Genomic DNA, 21,163 nt, shown 5'->3' with positions numbered 1-21,163 from the left:
ATATTATTATTTAGTCTGTAAACTCAACTCTGAGACTGACATTAGTGACAGTAGTTTAGTTATCAAACTTGGTAATTGTCAATTGACAGGAATCTATTTGTTATTTTAGAAATTCTTTGTTGAAAATATTGGCTGAAAACAGCGAACTCGAAAAACAATGGATACAGTAGTTAAAAGTTTGTTGGACGAAGAAGCAGAAGAAGAGAAAAAGGTATATTCATCAGATAAATATTTTGTAAATAACATAACCTATTATAAATGTAGTATCATTTTCTTTATTTACCCCTCTTTGAGAGTTTTGGCTATTCATATAGTTTGAAATGTAAAAAAAAATGTATTCAATAAAAAGAGTTGAAATACTGTTTAGTTGTAAAAGTAGCTTATAACTTTGACCTACTATTTTATTTTCAGGGTCTGGTAATATTTGGTAGAGATGTATCTCAAATACCGTGCTTTAGAGAAAGTTTTCTTTATGGCATTGCATCAGGAGTTGGTGTTGGTATAGCAGCATTTTTGAAAACATCTCGGCCAATGTTTTCTCAGCATGTAGGAGTCGGGACATTTTCACTCACTACTATGATTTATTGGTCATTCTGTAGGTATCAATGGTCAAAGCAAAGATTTGATGCTCAGCTTCTACAAGATGCACTTAAGGATAAACTTATGTATGAAGGTACAATGGTTGAAAAAGAGCTGGAACAAAAAGGTGTATTAAAATCTGTGTGATACACATACACATGCTAGTATTACAGAATTGTTTAATAGTGTAAATATGTTTTATAACAATCAAACTCTTTACTCTTTCTTATGTTACAATGAAATCAACTCAATTTAAATGCATTTTGTTACATTTAACACATGCTCATACCAACCTTCACTATCTAGCAGGTTTCTTTGCCTTATTCTGCTATTGCAATAATTTGAAACTGCATTTGACATAATCATTTGATTTCTTTATAAAATCTGTTAATAAAAGCAGTTCTTGAAGTAATAAATGTAACTTATGGACAATTATTAGTTAGTATGATTAGCTTAGTTGTAAAATAAATGTTATTGTTTTAATACTGGTGTTTTTTTTGTCCTTTATAAATGTTAGAATTTTGCAATCCCTAAAAACTGTTTATCTATCATATATCTGCAAAATGAAATATTTGTTTTGGTCTGTTATTTTTATATTCTAGAGTAATTATTATAATAATTTCTAAAGAATAACCTTATTCTATTTCTTTAATAGCCCAGTAAAACGTATAACAACATACCCTCGTGAGAAGCGCAGTGTCGACGAATTTACTTGCTCTTCAATGCTCTAACATTGATTACCCAATGACAAAATGAAATCCAAAAAAAAAAAATTGGTGTCGAAACAAATGCCTCTGCGAAGCATTCGCTACCTCTACGATGTTAAGGTAGTCTTCAATTTTATAAACAGATGTAAATAGTAATAATAACCCTAACAATAAAATTAAAAAAACTTCATGCCAATGTTGTCTTCTTAGTTAAGTACAGCTTAAACTTCTGTTTCATAAATCATTGTTAGTCTGAACGTGTTAGGCGCCGTAAGGACAAACCATATTCATAGAAAATGTTATGTTAATCGTGTATTAATTCCTGTTGAGATATTGTTTGTCGGACAATAGATTTCTGTGGCCTTAACCCTTCCTCGTAGTCGGGATTGCTCGAGAATTTACGGAATGCTATCGATTTCTACTACAACTCATCATCAAAGGACGAGCTCCACATGATGTCTAAATAGATGGAGAAGCCTATTTATTTAAGTAACACCACCAATTTCTTTTTGTAGTTTGGTAAGTAGGTAACCTACCTAATCAATTAGTAACAGCAACTCATGCTATTAAAGTCTACAATTACTTATGTGAACTAGCTAGTTTAGGTGTCCGTATCAAAATAAATATATTATAACAAAAATACCAACGATGTTTCTTAGTTGCAATCTAATTTGATAGTACCTATTAAATATTAAATATCTTGCACATGTGACTCAATATTGCGCAATTTTATTAAGGTACTATGGAGATATTTACGGTATAATTTATTGGTTTAATTACGTAGGTACCTACGTTTAACTGATCTATTGATAGCTTTATGTTAAATTCATTAGCGCAAGTGCCATGTTCCAAGGTTTGAACTTAATGTGTGGTAAACCTATATTGTATTCTTGTATGTATCTAATGAACGTTAGTTCATGACTTATGAGTGAAGGTTGGGAGGCAGTGGATCAGTGATACCGAAGCGGTTCTTTGCATCGGTCGCCGCGCGCTGACAATATTTATTCATTCAGTAAACCGATTATTTACATCTCATATTAATTTACATTATTTTGTTATGGATATGAATTCTTTAGTTCCTAAAGACGTCCAGAAAACTTTGTTATTTTTTGTAAATGGAAAGAAGGTAAGTTTTGATTTTACTATTATTATTCTATGCAACTAGCAAGTGACGTAGGTACTTAGGTACTTATCATAGTTATAATATATTAATATGTACATACTTATTTATTCCCTTCTAAATCTGTTGCTACAAATAAGGTAGGTAGTTACTAGTTAAATAAATGTTGCTAACTTTTACTGTGATTTGAACTTGCTTGTAATATTTACAGTGATTCACTAAAAGCGCATAATTTACTAATGATAATATGATTAAAATGCTATCCAGTGTTATTATAATCTAATGAAACACGTAATACCTACCTACTTATTTAGATTTTATGGGCATAAACAAACTGTTTGGTGCAATCATAAAAATCTTTTCAAAACTTAGTGTGAAAGTATCGGGTTGGATTTCAATAAAATAAATGTAACCATAGAATAGTTCGAGAATATGCTCGAGTTAGTATTCGTTTCTTATCCGTATTTTTAAAAGGCACCTTGCAAGCTTTAATGAAGCAATCAAGATAACAATACGATGAGTTTATCTCCCGACAGTTGGGAAATCAATAGAAACAAGTACGTAGGTATGCAATGACATAAGCAAGCAACCCTATGGATAAGTAGGTACCTACGGCAATAGTATCAAATATCAACCAACAGATATCGAATTTCATAGTGTATTACTTACATACTGACACTTTCTCGCGTTGAAATACTAACTGACGTAGTTATTAAGTAACCGCACTTACTTAGTTCATTAACACTACAAAATTATACTATTAGCTGTAGACCAGGTACTAATTACCTACCTACCCATTTTCGATTAAAATATTAAGTGTCGATATTTGCCTAAAAATTAAAGCCTTGTTCGAATGCTTACACAATATTTGGATTGTATTTAGGTATATCTAACAAACATTTTCCAATAGGTCGTTGCTACTTGACCTCAACTACATTAAACGTTTCATAGATAAACCAGAAGTTTACACTACGCTGTATCAATGTTATTTACTTAGATACCTGTTGATAAGCTTTAATATTGTCCGCGTGAAAACAGCCGATGATTTCAAAATACTCAGATGGTTATATATATGTTACTGTAAAAGCCCGAACAGTGGTAACTCCTAAGATTTTCCGGTATAACCTAAGATTTACCAACTCGCAATGGTAAAAGTCCGAACAATTCTTTTATTTCGAACTTTTACCTATATTCACTTGATGATATCGAGATGTCGCCGGAGCCCCGCTTCGCGGGGCTCCTCCTTCTGGGTTGTTAAAAAAAAATAACCACGAAGGCTAAGGTGGGAGCTTCGCTTCGCTCGCTCCCACCTTAGCCTTCTAACCTAACCTACCAATATCGCTATGCCCAAAACTCCTTCTTTATAACTATGTCACAATATATAATTATACCGTGAAATAGTTATAAACATAGTTATGAAGGAGGATTTTTTTATATATCGTAACATAGTTTTTAAACTCTGGCTTGTTCGGACTTTTACCATTGCGAGTTGGTAAATCTTAGGTTATACCGGAAAATCTTAGGATTTACCACAGTTCGGGCTTTTACAGTAACATATATATATTTTTTAAATTTAATCAGACAAGGGATCCTGTGCTCAGTAATCATAAGATTTTAACTTTCGCGTTGCATGTTTGTTAATAAATAAAGGAGGGAAAAGCGAACACGCATTTTTTATCCTAATGTCAGACGTTTCGGCGCAGGTTACATTGGCCGTGTTCGCAGTCAGCCTGCGTGTTGTCGTTAATAATTCTACTATCTATATCTCTACTTCTATTTCTTTCCACTTTCACGTTCTCTTCGACTGGGAAAAGTCGTAATATAGTATGAAATACATAAACGTTTCAGGTTATCGAGCCTAATCCAGATCCAGAATGGACATTACTCTGGTATCTTCGCAAGAAGTTATTACTCACTGGTACCAAGTATGGATGTGGCGAGGGTGGCTGCGGCGCGTGCACTGTCATGGTCTCCGAATACTTGAGGACCGAGGATCGCGTCAAGTATCCTTTTTAAATAAATAAATAAATGGTGAACCTATAGTTATTGAGGGATGCGTGATGACTAGTTAGAAGTTAATCAACATGATTTTATTATATTACGTAGATACCTACATATTAGACACTGACTTGATTATTACAATACTTATTTAATATTATGTAATTATTTATCATTCTTGTAATTACATTAAATTTAGTATAACACTAACATCTGGGTCAATACCTAGCTCATAAATTGTGTTATAAAGACGTGATTAGTAGCAGATAAAAGTATTTATTTTAATAAATATTAATAATATACTTAACTCAATTGATATTCAGACATATTGCAGTAAATGCGTGCCTAACGCCTGTCTGTGCTATGCATGGTTTAGCAGTCACTACTGTTGAGGGTATCGGCTCCACGCAGGATCGGTTACATCCAGTTCAAGAGAGAATAGCTAAGGCACATGGATCGCAATGCGGGTTTTGCACTCCGGGAATAGTCATGTCAATGTATGCCCTACTCAGAAATAAATGTGAAATTAAATACTCAGACATAGAAACAGCATTGCAAGGAAACCTTTGTAGGTGCACTGGTTATCGACCCATTATAGAAGGCTTCAAAACTTTTACTGACGGCTGGGAGAAATATTACAGCCACGAGGGAGAAAATAAAACAAATGGTTTATGCGCTATGGGCAAAGAGTGCTGTCGTAATAAGGAAGATAAAGATAGCAGTAAATTATTCAATAAATCTCTATTTCAGCCCTTTGACCCAACTCAGGAACCAATATTTCCACCGGAATTAAAATTAAATCCACGGTATAGTGAAGAATGTTTGTATTTTCAAGGAGAAAATGTTACTTGGATACGACCGAAAACACTCGAAGATTTGCTTAGAATAAAATCTCAGTATCCAACGGCAAAGTTAGTGGCTGGTAATAGTGAAATAGGAGTAGAAATGAAATTTAAAAAGAAAGTTTACCCAATACTACTGTATCCATCTATAATTACTGAGATGAATTTGTGTAGTGTTTCAACCAACGGTGTTTCGATCGGTGCCACCACTACATTGACCGAGCTGGCTGATTTTCTAGAAGATCAAATAGTAAAAAATCCAATCAGAGGCAAAGTTTTTGAAGCTATAAAATACATGCTTCACTGGTTTGCCGGCAACCAAGTTCGGAACGTAGCTACACTGGTAGGAAATATAGTAACAGCCAGTCCAATATCAGATTTAAATCCAATATTAATGGCATGTTCTGCTGTTCTAAACGTCTATAGTGCAAACAGAGGGCAAAGAACAATTGCAATAGATGAAACATTTTTCAAGGGATACAGAAGTACAACGATATCAGAAGATGAAGTTGTAGTGTCAATAGATATTCCATTTACTGAAAGCCTGCAGTATTTTATGGCGTATAAACAAGCCAGACGTAAAGAAGATGATATTTCTATTGTAACATCGGCGTTCAATGTTAAGTTTGACCAAAGTTCAAAAACTATATTACAAGCTAAATTATGTTACGGCGGTATGGGACCAACAACAATATGTGCACATAAGACTTCGAAGATACTTGTAGGTCAGCAGTGGAATCAAAGTATGCTCAACATTGCATTTACCTCGTTAACTGATGAGTTGCATTTAGATAGTTCAGTTCCAGGTGGAATGGCTGAATACAGAAAATCACTTTGTTTAAGTTTATTTTTTAGGTTTTACTTATACGTTTTAGAAAGAGTCCATGTACCTAACGGCATTAAGTTATATAATGAGAGAGATTTAAGTGCTACTACAGAAATATCCGCGAAAGAACCTACAAGTTCCCAGTATTATGAAATTAAGAATGATAAGAGGACAGTTTCTGATGCAGTCGGATTGCCTATAACACATTTATCGGCTTTGAAGCAGGCAACAGGTGAAGCTTTGTATTGTGACGATATACCACCTGTGGAGAAAGAGTTGCACCTTAAGTTGATTTTCAGCTCAGAAGCACATGCTAAAATAAAATCTATAGATGCGAGTGAAGCTCTGAAAATACCAGGCGTTGAAGGTTTCTTCTCAGCTGCCGATCTAGATGAAGAATGTAATAAAATGGGCCCTATCATTAAAGACGAAGAAATATTTTCTAGTCAACTAGTAACAAGCCGAGCTTGTGTAGTTGGAGCAATAGTGGCAACGACAGAAAGTATAGCCAGAAAAGCAAGAGACTTAGTTATTATAAATTACGAACCTTTGCAACCAGTCATCGTGACCCTGGAGGATGCAATATCACAAAAATCTTTTTTCCCTGGCTATCCTCGAGTACTACGTAAAGGTGATGTGGACAAGGCTCTTCTGGAATCAAGTCATATCGCTGAAGGGTATGTAAGAAATGGAGCACAAGAACATTTTTATCTGGAAACGATGTCAGCTTATGCAATAAGAAAGGAGGATGAATTAGAGATCGTAGCTACTACACAAAATCCTGAAGATATAGCGGTAGGTATTCAATACACTGTATTTTTTTTCTGTTAAACTAGAGACAATTTTACTATGGCATCTTTATTCATTCGTTTGTTAATAATTTCAGCATATTGCTTCGGAAACACTCAAAGTTCCCAACCATAAGGTCGTTGCCAAAGTTAAAAGAGTTGGAGGTGGATTTGGTGGAAAAGAAACGAGAGCTGCAATTTTAGCTATACCCGTAGCCATTGCCGCTTATAAGCTGAAGAAACCAGTTCGTGCAGTATTAGACAGGGATGAAGACATGCAAGTAACAGGTTATAGACATCCATGCTTAGTAAAATATAAAGTTGGTTTTAATAATGAAGGAAAAATAAATGGGGCAAAGTTTGAAATATACAGTAATGCAGGAAACTCTATGGATATATCATGCTCGGTAAGGAGTTAATTCTTTAACATTCTAAAGATGTGTGTCTGACTATCTGCTCTGTGCCAAATGAATATAATAATGTTATTTTGTTACAGATGATAGAAAGGGCACTGGTGCACGTAGATAATTGCTACAATATACCCAACATTCAAGTAGTTGGATACTTATGTAGAACGAATATGCCTTCAAACACAGCATTTAGAGGTTTTGGTGCACCTAAGGCCATGTTGGCTGCAGAAACCATGATACGACATATAGCTGAAACGTTAAATAAGAGTTATGAAGAGATTGTACAGATTAATTTGTATCAAGAGGGAGCACTCACTCACTTCAATCAGACGCTTACGTATTGTACCTTGTCTAGATGTTGGAATGAGTGTATTGAAACATCAGATTATTGGAATAGGAAAAAAGCTGTTGACGATTTTAATAGGTACGTTTCCCTTCAATATAAATTAAATGCTGCTGATTTTTATATCCAGCAACACAATTATATAAATACATTTTTATGCTTTGCAGGAGAAACAGATGGAAAAAGAAAGGAATTACTCTAGTCCCTACCAAATATGGAATATCTTTTCAAGTTGATGTTTTAATGCAAGCAGGAGCATTATTGTTAGTATACAAAGATGGATCCGTTTTACTATCCATAGGAGGAATAGAAATGGGTCAAGGACTTTTCACTAAAATGGTACAAGTCGCTTCACGAGCTCTCGGGGTAGACTATACGAAAATTCATATAAGTGAAATGTCTACAGATAAAGTGCCAAATAGCTCCCCAACAGCTGGGAGCATAAGTTCAGATTTATACGGGATGGCTGTTTTAGAAGCGTGTAACATATTGAAAAAAAGACTGGAGCCTTTTAAAGCTAAGAAACCTAATGGTAAATGGGAAGACTGGGTAATAGATGCATACGTAAACAGGGTACAGTTGTCAGCAACAGGTTTTTATGCATCACCGAAGATAGAATATAATCCAGAGACAAATACTGGAAATCTTTTTGAATATTTCACTTACGGAGTGGCGTGTTCTGAAGTTATCATCGACTGTTTAACTGGTGACCATCAAGTGCTGAGAACAGACATAGTAATGGACGTTGGAGAGAGTTTAAACCCAGCTATTGATATAGGTCAAATCGAAGGAGCTTTTATGCAGGGCTATGGTTTCTACACGTTAGAAGAAATGGTGTTTTCAGATCGTGGCGAAGCATTGTCACGTGGACCAGGAACATACAAGATACCTGGGTTTTCTGATATACCTAAAGTATTTAATGTATCATTACTGAAGGGTGCACCTAATCCACGAGCTGTTTATTCTTCAAAGGTATGTTTGTTGTCAACGCTCTAGTTACAAGTTAAAGAAATTTTACCTTTAATTTAACGTTATTTACTGTTTCCAGGCTGTGGGTGAACCGCCCCTGTTTCTTGCCGCATCAGTATTCTTCGCAATCAAGGAGGCGATAAAGGCAGCTCGCCTGGATGGCGGTGTATCAGCAGACTTCACAATGGATTCACCAGCGACCTGCGCTCGCATCCGAATGGCTTGTGAAGATCACATTACTAAACAGGTATCATGAACTAAACATTTTACATTATTAAAAATTAAAAATTTATGCCAGGTATCTGAGTACATTAAGCGTTAAAACTCATATAAAAATCAAATATTAATGTCTAATATCTGGTTTCTGAGTACATTTAGCGCTAAAACTCATATGAAGAAAAACGCTACTGAATAAATAAACTACCGCCAATATACCGTTAATGATGTAGTCCAGCTTACATCGTCCTACTTTACGACAATCGTTTCTTCAAATATCTCACCTCCTTAAAAATACTGTAAAATACTTAACTTTCCTACAATTTTCAGGTGAAACCTACAATTACGAACAAGAGAAAACCATGGAATGTGATTGCATAATACAAGCTTTTACTATAAATATGAATGAAGCAAAACGAACTGAAGATAGATTCTGTTGTAATACGTCGTATAAATATTTTAATATAATATATCATTAGAGATCTTATCTAATTGTTAACGCAATATTTTTATTAATTTTCTCGAATATACCACTGTCGTGTTATGCTATTGTTTACATTATTACGCTTTCAGTCAATATAATTATTCTCCTTTTGTCTTATCTGATTGTTGATTTATTATGTAACAGTTTGCATACTTTACCTGTATAACATCTTTATTGAAGTGTTTATTAAAGTGAAATTGTACAACAATGATGACTCGATTATTTTCCCCTCCGCTTCAATCACTGTCACTTTATCAATCGTTATTTTTGGTACGAAAATATAAATTAAATTATTGCTATTCTTTATGGTCAACAAACAATAGTCAGCTATTGTAAAATTACTTTGAAATTAATCTATAGCAATAATGTCAGTATGTTCATAAATAAAATTCAGTTGAAAATGTTTTGAATGACTACCTTTACATAATTTTGACATTGAGCGTACCTAGTTCACGTACCTAAATACGATTAGATACAAGACAAAATTCTACGCTAGTTTAAGTCAATAATATGACACCTACATCTTTTTTTTTAATAAAACACGTTTGCCTCCAATATCTTAAAACTAGTCGAATATTTTTTCTTTCGTACAAATTAAATACGATTATAGTTAGCTATGTTGCCATTCCACATACGTACTTTTTATCAAAGCTATCAGCGGTATTGTGTAAATGGAATACAGGAAATCGACCATTACAGTCCCCGATTGGTTGTGTTCTTGTCCCTATGCCTGATCTTTGAACTCAACAGATAAAGGTTTTTGTTATCAACGCGGCATATCTCAAGGAATTATACTGGGTCCCTGTTTTTTATTAATGTTTTATAGCATCTGTTATCATATAACATTAAACTACATGTTTTCTTATTTAATTACGTGTTATTTTAATTTATGAATGATACAGTTCCTAATCAACTGAAATACATTACATTGATTCTTACATTAAATTGAGTCAAAGGCCAAAAAGCGGATAAAACTACTTTGAGCTTGTGTTGGCCACTTGTAAAGAAAAGGATATTTCATAAATAATTTCCAGGCAGCTTCTCTAAAAAGTAAGAGAACATTATAGTCCGTAAGCCAGTGACAGATTTTCACGACCAATTTCCTCTCAGTCGATAATTCGTAAAATGCCTCAGAGAGTCGCATTATGACGCGTTGTAAACGTCAGCTGCGGCTCCGAGGGTGGGTTGAGCAGTGGCAGCCGCCCAAACACGTAAAAAATAAAAAAAAAATTAGTCATTTCCTCCCGATTAAAAACTTGATCAAATTAAAGTTAAACCAATATTTCGAAGAAATAAAATCGTCAGCTGGTGATACAGTGGTGGATTATACGTCAGCTGGTCACGCAAAGCTGTAAAAAAAAAAAAAAGTTTAGTGATTTCCTCTCAAACGAAAATTTTTCAGATGATAGTTTATGTATTGTTTTTAATAAATAAATTAGTCAGCTGGCTGTATGTAGGTGGAATGTTTGTCAGCTGATGACCTTAAGGTGTAACGTAGGAGCAAAGTAAATGTATCAGCTGACGTGTTTTCCCCCAACATACTGCCAGCTGATTGTTTTAATTACTTACAGGATCATGTCAACAATTAGTACAACATTTTTTTTTCGGGAGGAAATGACGTACATAAAGTTATTCAACATTATATTTAATGTGCAAACTAAAATGTAAGATTTTCTGGCAATGTTTCGATTAAATATTTTTTACTACTGTACTAGCACGTATAATACTTCAAAACCCAGAACTTATACCTAGCCTTGGGTGAGGATAGATATGCCCGAACTGGTACAACTAGAATAATATACGAGTTACCACCGTAAGGGGCGATGGAGGGATATTTGGGGACAGACAATAAATCTAAAAGACACGAGAGAAGTGTGGCCACACTGTGGGATATTTTTACCTCACTTTTTGACACACTCTCATCTAAGTACACTAAAAACGGCAAAGTGGAGGGAAAAATATCCCACGATCTGGCCACACTGCATGCGAGTAACATGGGCTAAAGCGAGAACGAAAAATATGAATTACCGAAATAAAATTTGAGGATTTATCCATAACTTCACATGTAACATACAGTTCAACACATTTGTTTTTTTTTTTTAAAGTCCTTCGTGAGTGGCTGTATTATTTTATGATCTGACGATCATAAAATATTTTATCATAGATTTTTTTTGTTAATGCTTATTTGTTTGATTGTGTTATTTACTTAAAGTTTCCGTTTACGCCATGAGTAAGACTAAGATAAGTATCACTTACTTACGTGAGAGAGAAAATAAAACAATATCAGATACAATATACTATACACGTCTAAACGCAGCTTAATAACTTAATATTCAATCGAAACATTGCCAGAAAATCTTACATTTTAGTTTGCACATTAAATATAATGTTGAATAACTTTATGTACGTCATTTCCTCCCGAAAAAAAAATGTTGTACTAATTGTTGACATGATCCTGTAAGTAATAAAAACAATCAGCTGGCAGTATGTTGGGGGAAAACACGTCAGCTGATACATTTACTTTGCTCCTACGTTACACCTTAAGGTCATCAGCTGACAAACATTCCACCTACATACAGCCAGCTGACTAATTTATTTATTAAAAACAATACATAAACTATCATCTGATAAATTTTCGTTTGAGAGGAAATCACTAAACTTTTTTTTTTTTTTACATCTTTGCGTGACCAGCTGACGTATAATCCACCACTGTATCACCAGCTGACGATTTTATTTCTTCGAAATATTGGTTTAACTTTAATTTGATCAAGTTTGTAATCGGGAAGAAATGACTAAAAATATTTTTTTTTATTACGTGCGTGGGCGGCTGCCACTGCTCAATCCATACTCGGAGCCGCAGCTGACGTTTACAACGCGTCATAATGCGACTCTCTGGCATTTTACGAATGATCGACTGAGAGGAAATAACTGACGAAAATTAGCGCCTGGCTTACGGACTATAATGTTGAATAACTTTAAGTACGTCATTTCCTCCCGAAAAAAAAATGTTGTACTAATTGTTGACATGATCCTGTAAGTAATTAAAACAATCAGCTGGCAGTATGTTGGGGGAAAACACGTCAGCTGATACATTTACTTTGCTCCTACGTTACACCTTAAGGTCATCAGCTGACAAACATTCCACCTACATACAGCCAGCTGACTAATTTATTTATTAAAAACAATACATAAACTATCATCTGATAAATTTTCGTTTGAGAGGAAATCACTAAACTTTTTTTTTTTTTTTACATCTTTGCGTGACCAGCTGACGTATAATCCACCACTGTATCACCAGCTGACGATTTTATTTCTTCGAAATATTGGTTTAACTTTAATTTGATCAAGTTTTTAATCGGGAGGAAATGACTAAATTTTTTTTTATTTTTTACGTGTTTGGGCGGCTGCCACTGCTCAACCCACCCTCGGAGCCGCAGCTGACGTTTACAACGCGTCATAATGCGACTCTCTGATGCATTTTACGAATTATCGACTGAGAGGAAATGACTGACGAAAATTAGCGCCTGGCTTACGGACTATTAGATTTACCTTTTCAGAAAGATGCATTAAGAACCAAAAATGCTTCCAGTAATTGCAACCAGACGTTCGTTAAAAAAATAAAAAGAGATGATTAGAAATACTCAGATTGTTTAGTAAATCACTTTGCTCATAACAATAAAAAAGTTATTAATTACTACAATATTTTATGGTGCTCTTTATCAATTAGTGATTGTTCTTAGAGATGGTCATTACGAACTATTAACAAATAGGACAGGCAATCGTTAACGACTTGTCGTTACTTAACGACGCAGATATTAGCTCCGTGGCATTGGTTCCAATTAATTGAGCAGTATTACACAACGTTATGTTAGTAGGTATTCAAATTAGAATTCCGGATAAGGCCTCTAACAGATTCTTCTAAAGTAAAAAGTTATTTATATACGTATGCACGCACGTCAATGGTAGCTAATTATTTAAATGTTTGAGACTAAATATCGTAATTGCTTGCGGCAAACCTTACTTGCCACTAATATTACTAAGAAGTAAGTGCACTTAAGTAGCTCTTAGAAGTAATTAGGTAATAATAGGTAATAGTCATAACAGAGCAGTGAAATTGTAACTCTTACAATTTTATTTTTTAATGAAAAGTTGTCAACCGCATTTTCCATTCATTCAAATTTCACTGTACCTACTGAGTACTGAGGATCTTACAAGTTTCACACGATGATATTTTTTTATGAAATTGTCATAATGTCTTCTGTTTTTACTAAAGCAGACTGCACACTAGCCCACGCCAAAAGAAGCAGTTATAGAAAAAAAACAAGAGTTTTTTAGGACTCTTTATGACGTAATTTCAAAAGTGCAATTAGACACTAACTATTACATAATGTATAAAAACATAATAAGAACATACCTATAATGATGACGACGACGATGACGGGAATTTTGGTAAAAGCTTTCAATTATACTAGGTGCGCCTAGTGCCTAACACAAAATTTATACAGAGATTTCTTAATTCGCGTATGCTTGAATAACACGCTGTAATCAATAACCTGCTTTTAGTTATTCAGGTGGGTTATGATTAGATGAAGGGCATATGGCATTCACTCCGGGCAAGCGTGGTAGTTACTGGTAGTCAATGCCAGTCCAATGAAATATAAGAATGTATCATGCGATAGTAGGGCAAATTGTATGCCGTGACGGAGACTATATCAATTTAAGTGACAATAGACTATTGGATGCGGAGTCAGGCATGTGGTAATAACGGCATAGGTTCGAACCTATGAGATTATTATTCGCAGAAACATTGTATTTATGAATGGCAACTAAGGCAATTGTTAAGGAGAATTGAAATGTACGTAATCGTAGATAAGATTAATCTAATCTTAGTTAGTTGCTAGGTATAATTACCTAAAAAATATCGTTTTAACAAACGATATTGTACACATTGTACAAGCCCGACAATAACCTATACACGTGTGTTATCAAGTAGACACAATACTCCTCATTTTAATTTAAGAACAGGGAATAAAATTTGCCACATTTTTTTATACAATGGCATTTTATAAATAAAAGATCGATTTAAACTTTCACCGTAACCAGGATGAATTAATGCCAGGGACGGAATTGTATTCTCTCAACTGCTGTCATTGCTGAGATTTATAAAGAAGAAATAACTAATGCCTCAATGCTGGGCAAGGTTCTTCTGCCAGAAAGTGGAAAGTATTAGACCCGGATCTCGTCCCAAAATGAGGAAAGGATTAGGTCTAGAGTCCACCACGCTGGACAAGTGCGAGTTTGTGACTTTGCATACTTTTAGTAATGAGTTGTTTAAAGGAACTCTCAGACTTGAAGATTCGATTTCAATTCATCACAATGTTTTCTTACACCGTTAGAGCGAGTGATAAATATTGGAACATGTTATGTAATTTAATTATTAGACTAATAGAATCCGTAGCAAGCTATTAAAACTGTATCAGTAGACGAATTGTTTTGATAAACAAATCGTCTCGTGTGGTCAGTAACGTGTTTTTAACGGGTTCATGTTCAAATCATTTGTAAACCGATAAACTATTTCACAAGTTGCTTTATTCTTGACATGTTATTTAAGAGATAAAGGAGTGATTACAAAAATACATGTATGGTAATAAACTGTAAGCATGTGTATGTCCACAACCTCTGCAGCACTTAGCTACTGTCCCAGGTTTGATGCTTTGGGATTGTACCTAGAAGTACCCACAAAATACTTAGGCTTAAAGTTAACTATCGAGTAGCCAATAATATCAGTATCTAAAAAATAACTTAAGTACTTAATTCTACCGGTAAATCATCACTTTAAAAATACGTGACTCAGTTAACTCCTAACTAATAAGCGTAATTAACTAATGAGCGTGCTAAAGACTATCGATAAATACGTCATAAGCGTCACATTCTGTTAAAAAGCAATGTGAAAGCTCCTTAACAATAATAGATAACATGTTGATTTGACTGTCCGCAGTCCGCATGCGACGCGGGCGCAGTAGATCGCAAACAGAATCGTCGTCAGTCGTCAGTAGTGTTCCGAAACGAGATACAGTGAGACGTGTTATCTAAATATTCCAATGCAATAAAAAACTTATCACAATATGGGTTTGTTAAACATCGAGGATGAAAGCGGTGACATTTGTACGGAGCTGATTTTCTATGTGAATGGAAAGAAGGTAGGTTTGCATGTTTCACGCAATTAATTGCTCTATACCAACACCTATATTAAACGATAAATTGTGCTATATTGATAACATAATAATAATATAAATTAAAGTTATTGACAGTGTTTTGTATCTATAATGGTTGTTCAACGTTTTATGGCAGTGCTTTGGGTAATTATCCAATTAAAATTCTGATGTATGATAACATTTTTGGGTGTGTTTTAATAACACTGATACAGATTTATCAGTTTTTAAAATAACGTTACTGGTATCTTAAAAGTCAATGTCGCGAGAAAACATTAATAGGTCATCATGAGTAGCACAATCGATCCTAGTTTAAAACATGTATTATTCTTCTCTCCTTATATGAAGACATCTATACGAAAGATATAGACATCTTTACTTTAGATAGAGATTTTAAACGTGATCTCTAGAAACAAGTTATATTTATGAATTAATTGCTTTCTGTATTATTTCCTAAACGTGATTTTATTATCAACTTGTGTCACGCAGCCTCTAAATTATCTTCAATATGATGTACGAGGTTTTCTGATTTATTTCCTGGTATAATTATAAGTTTATTATCTTAATAATGTAAAGGTTAAATTGGATTGTATAGGTGTGCCTTGAGCTAGATACAGTGGAACCTACGCGGACCTATGATTAGATAATTTTGTGTGTTGATAATAATTTAACATTTGTAAGAACTACTGCGAATTGAATGAATTGAATAACGTGTCAGCCGTTAATCTACCAATGACGAGTTGTTTAATTTCAATTTCGTAACATAAACTTGTCGAGCTCGTGGCTTAGTTTACAACAGCCGCACGGATCGATCTCTGAGGTTAAGCTACGCTTGCCGAGGTTGTTCCGTGGATGGGTGACCATCTTATACATATCGAGTTCCTCCGTGTTTCGGAAGGCACGTTAAATTGTGGGTCCCGGCTGTCATTTTCGAAGATCTTTGACAGTCGTTAACAGTAGTCAGAAGCTTGAAAGTCTGACAACCAGTCTTACCGAAGGGTATCGTGTTAGTACCCAAGTAACTGGGTTGTGGAGGTCAGATAGGCAGTCGCTCCATGTAAAACACTGGTATCCAGCTGCATCCGGTGAGACTGGAAGCCGACTCCAACATAGTTTGGAACAAAGGCTAAGCGAATATATATAAACGTTGTCAATATCAAAAGTTCCATCGTCAAAACATTGTCGAAAATAGAGTAGCAACTGTATAGACGACTGTTCCTATGTCAAAAAAAAGCACAATCACGTCAAAAACCAGCTTTACAGATGTTCAGAATAGCGTTTGTATCATACAGATAGTTTGCGCAGTAACAAACCTATGAACCCCCAACAATTTAACTGAATACTGCGTAAAAATATTGCGTCATGTCGGTATCAGCTTGCATGTTTTTATTTGCCAGTATGTGGAGTCATTGCTCATGGCTGATAGTCCTGACCTGCAGCGCCCTCGCGATCGCGGCACCAATCATAATAATGACAACAACACTACTTACTTGTTCTCTAGTATCATCTTATCTTTATTTCACGATATACACGCTCTTGGGGGCAAATGCGTAGTTAACGAGATTTTTCCTCAAGAATTAGAGGATATGAAAGGGATATTTTGCTGTGTGGATTTTTATTATGATTCATAGAACTAATACCTACGTAGTACTCGTTTAAACTATTATTAGTTAGGTCCATAATAAGCATCTATGAATATGATATTATGCATTTCTAAGAAAACAGGTCATCGGCATTGTTATACATTCACGTTCTGGTTTTATTTAATTTCAATATGAATGATTGAGAATAACAATCAATTAAAATGAAATATGACGATGTTTACATCTCACAATGTTGTTTCGTCTTTAATAAATATTGAATTCTTATATTTATTTTCTTTCTCTATATTGTCTGTAGCTTCCATTCAATAATAAAGTATCAAAAACTTCGAAAGTTAAACTCGAGTGCTTCCATTTAAAATATTTTTTTCGCGACGTAAATAATGGGTTCCATTCCCAAATCGAATAAATATTTGACGAACCTCTTCAATATAAGGCATTTTACAATAAAATTCATAGAATGAACAACTGACGGACGGTATGGTTAACTCACTAGACGTTCACAGCTAAAATTGATAAACTCAATTTTAGCTGTGAACGTCTAGTGAGTTAACTATACCGGTTAACAAAGCCGGTTTAGCAGGTTTTAATTTGGGCATAATTGTAATTTAGGCCGAAGTTCAAACATCTGACAACTTTAACATACTGGATTGTATAATATACATATACATATTTACACGCACAGTTTCAAATAGTATAAAGTATTTAGCCAATAAAAGGGTCTGTAAATATAGATGAATCCTTAGGTGTCACGTTGCCTCATAAATAGTGATTAAAGATGAGTGGTGTCCATCATTCCTGTTCATTAAAAATGTTTTATTGTCCCTTGGAAACTCATGTACAAAGTATTTGTTGCGTACAGTAAGCATGATAAATACATTCGACGTATTAAAATACAAGTAGTTGTTTTTGTCGCACTCACGATGATTGACAATGTTGAGATTTGAGATTGCTATTGAACAACTTGACCAATTTCATTACATCTTACGAAAGTTTTTAGGTCCGCTAGAATTGCAGGGTACGATGGCGAGGGCTATTGCGCTTCGTTCACCTATTTGGTACTTAGAGTCAAGTGTCCTCTACACTGGACGTTCTAATTGCTATCTAATGTAACAACTTGTGTTCAAGTTGTTTGACGACACCTACAAATAGTCGCAAGATACTGCCGGACACTTTAAATCGAGCGACTGAACAAACGATACCAGGAATCTAACTAGTTCCTTATTACGAAACTGTGAATGCAAATGCCTATGCAAATCACGAAGACAAATTGTTTTATTTCATATATTTTAAAAACAATTTTGATAGCGGGATATTCAACTATAACTGGGTATTTCAGGTGGGTTCTAGAGTTTTAAAAAGGGTTGATGGTTGGTTTCAGGTGGTGGAACCTAAACCCGATCCAGAATGGACGCTTCTTTGGTACCTCCGGAAGAAACTTCGTCTTACCGGCACCAAGCTAGGCTGTGCCGAGGGAGGTTGTGGCGCCTGCACCGTCATGATATCAAAATACAATCGCAAAGAGAAGAAAGTCATGTATCCTTTTAAAACAACGGCTAATTCAACATTGTTTAAAACACTGAAAGTAATCAAATCATTACGCTATCAAAGTGTTATGATAGCTATTAATACAATTATATTGCATGTAGATAACATTATCTATACCTTTATTTTGTAAAGCAATCCCTATCGTTAATTTCACAAACTCTTTGATAACAATATCTTGTAGTTTACCGTATGTCTTGGTAGACTTGATGTAATAATTTTCCTTAACCTAAATACTCAGTCACCTTGCAGTGAACGCATGTTTAGCGCCGGTGTGTGCTATGCACGGCTTAGCAGTAACTACAGTCGAAGGAATTGGTTCAACGAGAACTAGACTACATCCAGTACAAGAACGTATTGCTAAGGCTCACGGGTCACAATGTGGGTTCTGTACTCCAGGCATCGTCATGTCTATGTATAGTTTACTGAGGAGCAAAAGTAACATAACATACACAGACATGGAAGTTGCATTCCAAGGTAATCTGTGCAGATGTACTGGATACCGAGCCATTATTGAGGGTTACAGGACGTTCCTCGAGGACTGGGAGGCTAAACGCATAACCAATGGGTCTAATGGCATCGCCAATGGCAAGAGTAATGGTGAAAATGGTCATACAAACGGTACAAATGGTACCAATGGCACAACGAATGGTGCAGAAAATGGAAACGGTGTATGTGGCATGGGTAAAGACTGTTGTAAATACAAGACTGATAAAGAAGAAGAAACAAGTGAAACAGACCATATTTTTGACAGATCCGCATTTCTCCCGTACGATTCTACCCAGGAACCGATATTTCCACCTGAATTAAAACTGTCCACTTTGTACGATGATCAATATCTGATCTATCAAGGTCAAAAATGTACATGGTATAGACCAACTGAGTTAGGTACAATACTAAAATTGAAGAATCAACATCCGGATGCCAAAATAGTAGTAGGAAATACTGAGGTTGGAGTAGAGGTCAAGTTCAAGCATTCTGTGTACCCGACCATTATTATGCCAAATTGCATACCCGAGATGAACGAGATTACAGAAAATGACAATGGCGTTACAGTAGGAGCTGCTGTTACTTTAATGGATATGGAACATACTTTAAGGAAGTACATAAACAATTTGCCTCGTTACAAGACACGTACCTTCCTAGCTATAGTAAACATGTTAAATTGGTTCGCTGGTAAACAGATTCGAAACGTAGCAGCTGTCGGCGGCAATATAATGACAGGCAGTCCTATATCAGATTTGAACCCTATTTTAATGTCCCTGAAAGTGAAATTCAATCTGCTGAGTGAAGATGGAGGACAACGATCTGTTTTGATGGATGAGACGTTCTTCACTGGCTACAGGCGAAATGTGGTGAAGCCTAACGAAATATTGTTATCGCTTGAAATACCTTACTCGAGTAGGTATCAATACGTGAAAGCTTACAAACAGGCAAAGAGGAGGGAAGACGATATTTCCATTGTCACGGCTTCAATTAACGTGGAATTCGAAGATAATACTGACGTTATTAAAAACATCAATTTAGCATTTGGTGGAATGGCTCCAGTAACTAAGCTAGCGACAAAGACAGGAGAGTGCTTGAAAGGAGAAAAATGGAACGAAGCAATGTTAGAAAAAGCATTCACATCTTTGGTGGAAGAATTGCCTTTGAGCCCCTCGGCACCCGGTGGAAATATTTTATTCCGTAGAACATTGACAATGAGCTTGTTCATGAAGGCATACTTATCAATAGCTGAGCAAATATCCAAAGACTATATACACAAGGAATTAGTCATACCTTACCACAGCAGTGGTGCTGAACAATTCCACGGTGACATTCCTAAAAGTGCTCAATATTTCGATTTAGTAGGAGACAAACAGGTTAAAAGCGATGCAGTTGGTAGACCCATAACGCATATGTCAGCATTTAAACAAGCAACAGGAGAAGCCATATATTGCGATGACATTCCAATTGCGGAGGGTGAACTGTATTTAGCGTATGTGCTCAGTTCAAAAGCACACGCAAAAATCCTTTCAGTAAATGCGGATAAGGCTTTACAAAAACCAGGCGTAGTTGCATTTTACTCGGCGAAAGATTTAACTCCTGAACAGAATGCAATTGGACCCATTTTCCACGACGAGGAATTATTTATCAGTGAGAAAGTAACGAGTCAGGGACAGACTATCGGCGTCATTGTAGCGCAAGATCAGAACACGGCTCAAGAAGCGGCAAGGATGGTTGAGATTCAATATGAAGAAATACAGCCTATCATTGTTACTATGGAAGACGCCATTAAGCACAATTCCTTCTATCCACAATACCCAAAAACCATAAGGAAAGGTGATGTGAATAAGGCCTTTGAAAATAAGGATTATATGATTATTGAAAATGAGTGTAGAATGGGAGGTCAAGAGCATTTCTACTTAGAAACTCATGCTGCTTTTGCAATTCCGAAAAAGGAAGACGATGAATTAGAAATATTTTGTTCGAGCCAACATCCTTCTGAGATTGCGGTAAGCACATTTTCAAGTGATTAACCGA

General features: G+C 35.2%; 3 protein-coding genes across 4 annotated transcripts in view; all 3 read left to right on the top strand.

Annotated features, from left to right (window-relative positions):
• Positions 1-42: 42 nt before the first annotated feature.
• Positions 43-1,064, top strand: l(3)87Df (cytochrome c oxidase assembly factor COX20 lethal (3) 87Df). The gene is made up of 2 exons (XM_076118226.1): positions 43-211; positions 412-1,064. The coding sequence occupies exons 1-2, from the start codon at positions 158-160 to the stop codon at positions 724-726; spliced, it is 369 nt and encodes a 122-aa protein (XP_075974341.1). The 5' UTR covers positions 43-157; the 3' UTR covers positions 727-1,064.
• A 1,162-nt stretch (positions 1,065-2,226) lies between these two features.
• Positions 2,227-9,484, top strand: LOC142975555 (xanthine dehydrogenase-like). Its single transcript, XM_076118481.1, has 8 exons — positions 2,227-2,412; positions 4,255-4,409; positions 4,728-6,867; positions 6,959-7,267; positions 7,357-7,694; positions 7,781-8,585; positions 8,662-8,829; positions 9,129-9,484. Exons 1-8 carry the CDS (start codon positions 2,344-2,346, stop codon positions 9,177-9,179), a joined length of 4,035 nt encoding a protein of 1,344 aa, XP_075974596.1. The 5' UTR covers positions 2,227-2,343; the 3' UTR covers positions 9,180-9,484.
• A 5,805-nt stretch (positions 9,485-15,289) lies between these two features.
• The window catches only part of ry (xanthine dehydrogenase rosy), a 369,886-nt gene continuing 364,012 nt past the window's right edge, over positions 15,290-21,163 (top strand). For both annotated transcript variants that reach the window (XM_076118162.1, XM_076118161.1), the window contains exons 1-3: positions 15,290-15,482; positions 18,477-18,631; positions 18,882-21,135. In XM_076118162.1, the coding sequence (XP_075974277.1) occupies positions 15,408-15,482; positions 18,477-18,631; positions 18,882-21,135 (2,484 nt within the window). In that variant the 5' untranslated portion in view covers positions 15,290-15,407. The remainder of the gene's footprint in view (positions 15,483-18,476; positions 18,632-18,881; positions 21,136-21,163) is intronic.

Source organism: Anticarsia gemmatalis, chromosome 9 (assembly GCF_050436995.1).
Source record: "Anticarsia gemmatalis isolate Benzon Research Colony breed Stoneville strain chromosome 9, ilAntGemm2 primary, whole genome shotgun sequence".
Classification (NCBI taxonomy): domain Eukaryota; kingdom Metazoa; phylum Arthropoda; class Insecta; order Lepidoptera; family Erebidae; genus Anticarsia; species Anticarsia gemmatalis.
Note: the sequence above shows the minus strand (reverse complement) of the source record. Positions and strands in the feature narration are given on the sequence as shown.